Genomic DNA, 5,000 nt, shown 5'->3' with positions numbered 1-5,000 from the left:
GGATCAAGCGAGAAATCCTGAGCGGGCAAGACAGCTCCATCTTGCCCACTCGAGAAGCCAATCACACCTTGCCCGCTCACGGAGCTAATCATTTAATAAGAGACGTTAAACACTGTAGTGTCCCGGTTTGACCGGTTTAGAACAGAGGAAAATACGGACGGAACAGGAGTTTTTCCATGAAAGAAAACAACACGATGCAAAGTCTGAGAATTTAGCTTGTCATTGCTTGTCACTCGTCATTTCGTTTATCCAATCAAATAAAGGACATTTGCCAGATTTTTGTGCCGTTTACATCATGGGTTCGCACGCGTACTGCCCTGAAAGACAGATGATGTTTTCTTAAACACTCTTATCAAATAAAATCGAAGCAAAATGACATCTTTCTTGCAGTGGAATAATAAATCTCTTATTCGATGGTTTAACATATTAGACTCGCAGACACTTAATTCGCTCATTGCTCCTTGCCCCTGTGGGGCTCAAAAAAACATACTTCGCAACTCAGAAAATATACGCGCGTATCATATGTTAAACCATCAAATAAGATGCATTTACTGTCATCATTAACATTATCATTGTAATCATACATGTAATCTTAACTTAATAAATTAAATCAAGAAAACGCAAATACAGCCTTAGAGGCGCGAATTCAAAACCTGATTACGATTATGGAATCTTTCTAGAAAAAGGAAACTTGTGAAAAAAATGCATACAGCTACCTCATCTGGGCTTCAGGTATTATATCATCTACTACAACATGCACCATGGCACCAGCTGCAAATGCCAAAGCATATGGCAACAGGGGCTCAGCAACCTAAAAAATAAATTCTCCAACTGACAAATAGTGATCTACAGCTGTAGTCTTAAATTAAGGTGCATATCACCTCAACAAAATTTTGTCGTCAAAAGACGATAAGGCACTCAAAACTAGTAGGTCCCATCTCATAGCAATTGTTTATAACCTCTGAGTTAATGAATATACAAAGAGCACAGGATGAAGAGAGGTGATGATGAGGAAGACCTGGAATCCTATTTTACTTCATGCTGTGTAACCAGAAACCCATAAGAGTTGAAATGTGTAACGGCCCCTTGTGTGCTGGGAAACAAGCTTCTAAATATTCAATTTGCTAAGTACCATATTTGGAACAACAAGAGCAAGGGGTTTCCAAATATGGTACCTAGCATTCGAAAGCTGTGAACGCGTGTTACACGTTTCAACCCTTATGGGTTTCTGGTGTAACTAAGTGTAAATAGAAATTCAATCAAAGTTCAGTTTGTATCAATGCCAAACTGTTAGAGGAACTAAAGCTCACCACTACTGCAGCAGCACCAAAAAGGCCAGCAATGGGTTCCACCATACCACTCAATTGACCATACCTAGAGAATTAGGCATTCATGAGGACAATAGTCAGCCTCATAATGCAGAACACATATCTTCAATCTACAGCAAATGGGTATAGGGTATTACTTAAGAGACTGTAAAACCACATTGAACACCAGGCAAATTTGCTGACATTTACACTTCATTTCAATGCTGTTGATTGAATGGAAATATTTGCCAGCATTGTGGAAAATGATCAAGAAATCCAGCATGGAGTGCTGCATGGTGTTGGTGCCAGCCGGACACTTTAATGATGACTGAAAATTACAGTCAAAGAAGCCAGTTTTAAAGAAACAGAAAATTTATGACAACATTGAATCTACAATGAATAATTTATTGATTTACCAAAATATACTGGCAATTTTCTCATGGTGCCAGCTAATCAACCCAGTTACCAAATTTACCCGTGCATGATATGCGCCTGTGTATAATGTGCACCCCAGTTTTGGACTGCATTAAAAAAAAAGGTTCAAGCAGAACGTTTACAGAGAAATTGGTCATGCAAAACTAGTGTGAAATAAATTCATGTTCTGGATAAGAAAATCTGTTTTGCTGCTTACAACAGTAAAGTAAATGAGCCTATGAAAAGTGTTTAAATACTCTATCCTTTCGAAGTTCAGTGGCGATTCATCCATATTTCCAAATAACGTGTAGTGGGTAGTGGGTAGTTGTGTTCTTTGCAAAGTTCTTTTATATGACTGTGAAATTGGATGCTCTTCGCCGAAATTAATGATGTGCAATTTATCAGACACAGTGAAACTTTGACTCTTTGCTCCAGTGAGTGTTGTGCTCATTTTGTTGTTTTTATCACTCACAAGAAAAGGTTTTGTTTTGATCAGTTGTTCATTTAAATAGGAAGGTTAATTTATTGGTGGATCTAAATTATTGTTGGTTCAGCCTTTTACTTTTCAATCAAAAACCAAAGTGTCTTAAATGTTTAGTATACTAATGAGAGTTGTGAGTCTAAAACAAAGGATTCCGTCCAGGGATGGCACTAGGATTTTTCAATCTGGGTCCTGGGACCCACATGTTCGGCCAAATTGGGGTCCCAAGCATTTTTGGGGGGTCCCAAAATCTTGGTGACCCTCTGCGAGAAAAAGAGTATGTTTTAAATTATGAGAAAAAGAGAGTAATCAACTTGGAATTAATATTGACGCATATGCATAGGACCGGCCGACAAGGGCTTTTTCTAGAGCCGTTACATTCATTCCTGGACAAGAACACTGTTCATGAAAGAGCACCCTTTCCAAGGCTTTACGCATCACTGGTTTCCTCCCTTAGGAGCAACGAAAAGTGACGTCTTTTGCTATATTTTTGCATTCAGTGGCTTGCAGAGTACATTCCTCTGAAGAAGACCGCAGAAGGCGACCGAAAATTTAGTTTTAACCTTTTTAGATGTTTTAAACCCCATTTCTTAGAACTTCAATTGTGATCACAGATCGCTCCAACAGTTTTACAAACAACAGAATGTACTGACAAATCAAAGCAAGTTGTGTGAGTTATTTAAGTCAGTGCCTTGCGTCCTGGGATGCATTAAAATTTCGATCATGCATTTTTTGGATTTTATTTGCGTAAAAATGCACGATTTCTGCGTTAACGCGATCCCTGCCGTCTATAATATGCATCTCGATTTTCGAAGCTGTTTTAGCGGAAAAAAAGTGTGTATCATATACGGGTAAACATAGTACATGACAGCAGAACAAAAAATACCAACAAACCAAAAACTTGTCCATGAAGAGTATCCTGCCCCTCTGAGGGGAAGACTAACTGCCAATCCTTCTGGAAAGTTTTGAATTCCTATTCCTATAGCAAGATTTCTGAAAGAAAAAAAATGGTGGAAATTTTGTGATTTGAATTGATTTGAGTAAAGTGTATTAGATTGTGGCTCCATTGTGGACTGGAATTCCTCACATGTAATTTTCTCTTGGAATGAACCAACTCAGTTGGCTTTCTTGATGTTGTTTGTTTATTTGAATATTTATTGTATTTTCTATAAACCCTCAGCCCTAACTACAATCATAGACAAAAGTAGTTGGGAAGGTTACGTAAATGAACCACACCAGAGCTGTATTTCAACCTGTTTCTCTTAAAGCTCAAAAGAAATAGTTTCACTTTGACTCTTACATAGCCCCCCTTCCCCCTATTCAATGTTGGAAGGTAAGTCAACTATTTTCCACTGAAACCATTCAGTTTTGCACAACATTGAAGGAGGGGGGAGGGGAGAGAAGCAATGAAGACTTCAAAAGTGCTAACCTTCCCAACAGTTTTGTCTAGGATTGTAGCTGTAAGCAATATAACTATCACTAACAAACATTCTCTTATTTTAAACAGAGTTAACTGAATACATGTAGAGTGTAATGTGAAGTGCTAGGTTTCTATCCCATATGAACCATGTGAGCGTTAGCCCTACTGATGGAAACAAGCCCACACAAGGACAGAGAAAAACTCTGACCAGGGTGGGAATTGAACCCATGACCTTCGGGTTAGATCTCCGCTGCTCTACCGACTGAGCTACAAGGTCAGACAGGAGCAGGCCATGGGAAGTGAAGATGTTAAAGTCATGGCAATGAACATGTACAAGTACAAGGAAAGGTTACGTTTTTACAAAAGTTGGCCGTGTAGCACTTATATTTTAAACAGAGTTAACTGAATAGAGTGTAATGTAAGGTGCTAGGTTTCTATCCCATATGAACCATGTGAGCGTTAGCCCTACTGATGGAAACGAGCCCACACAAGGACAGAGAAAAACTCTGACCGACTGAGCTACAAGGTCAGACGGGAGCACTCTACTCTATGGGGTTATGATATGACCATCAACTACATGAGTTGCATAAAGTACAAAATTTGTGTCACCTGGTATGTTATGAACGGTATTTTACTTTACTTTGGAGTGGTAACCTTGGTTACTTTAGCTAGATTAAAAGTCTGTTTTAGTGCAACTTTATCATCACTTTTGTATACAAATGATCTCAAAGTTTGCCGAAAAACAAAAAAGACCAGAAGATATAAAATAGAAAATCTCACAAAACTGGCCTCATCAAGAAGGTCTGCTATTCATGCTACGGTTATATCCAGTGCAAATTCCTACGCATAAATATGACCACATTCCCTTAGTTTAATCTGTACTTGAACTAATGTGAATGCAAGGAGAAATAATAAGAACTACTCTATGGGGTTATCATATTTAGTGCCCACAATATTTGAATGTTAACAGAGAAAACGTAGTGTCTAGAACTGCATCCTCCACCATACTGTAAACTCTCCACTTTATTTGAATCTCCGTGACAACCCTGCCAATTTACCTTGCATTTTCAAATGTTGCTGTAGCTGTTTTCCCTATTGCACCAAATCCCACACCAACAGCTAACCCTTCTGCAAAATGTTTCAAAACAGAAAAGGTGAAATGAACCTGAGAGAAATAAATCTATAGCTCAGTTAAAACAAAAAATGCATATTTTGTTGATATGACCATCAACTACATGAGTTGCATAAAGTACAAAATTTGTGTCACCTGGTATGTTATGAACAGTAATTGCAATAATAAGCAGAAGTATTCTTCTCCAACTTGTTTCATTTGTTGATTTCTGTTGTTCAACATTCGTTTTGCTATCCTGAAAAGTGT

The 5,000-nt window shown here is 38.2% G+C and overlaps 1 protein-coding gene across 1 annotated transcript in view; it reads right to left on the bottom strand.

Moving 5' to 3' along the window:
* LOC138059319 (zinc transporter ZIP11-like) overlaps positions 1-5,000 on the bottom strand; it is an 8,471-nt gene that overhangs the window by 1,034 nt on the left and 2,437 nt on the right. Inside the window, exons 4-8 of the mRNA XM_068904884.1 lie at positions 4,890-5,000; positions 4,681-4,750; positions 3,097-3,195; positions 1,311-1,374; positions 717-811 (exon numbers count right to left, since the gene is read on the bottom strand). The exon at positions 4,890-5,000 is cut by the window's right edge and continues 175 nt beyond it. Of these exons, the coding sequence (XP_068760985.1) occupies positions 717-811; positions 1,311-1,374; positions 3,097-3,195; positions 4,681-4,750; positions 4,890-5,000 (439 nt within the window). The remainder of the gene's footprint in view (positions 1-716; positions 812-1,310; positions 1,375-3,096; positions 3,196-4,680; positions 4,751-4,889) is intronic.

The sequence above is a fragment of the Montipora capricornis genome, chromosome 8 (genome assembly GCF_036669925.1).
Source record: "Montipora capricornis isolate CH-2021 chromosome 8, ASM3666992v2, whole genome shotgun sequence".
NCBI lineage: Eukaryota > Metazoa > Cnidaria > Anthozoa > Scleractinia > Acroporidae > Montipora > Montipora capricornis.
This window is presented reverse-complemented; position numbering and strand designations above follow the sequence as displayed.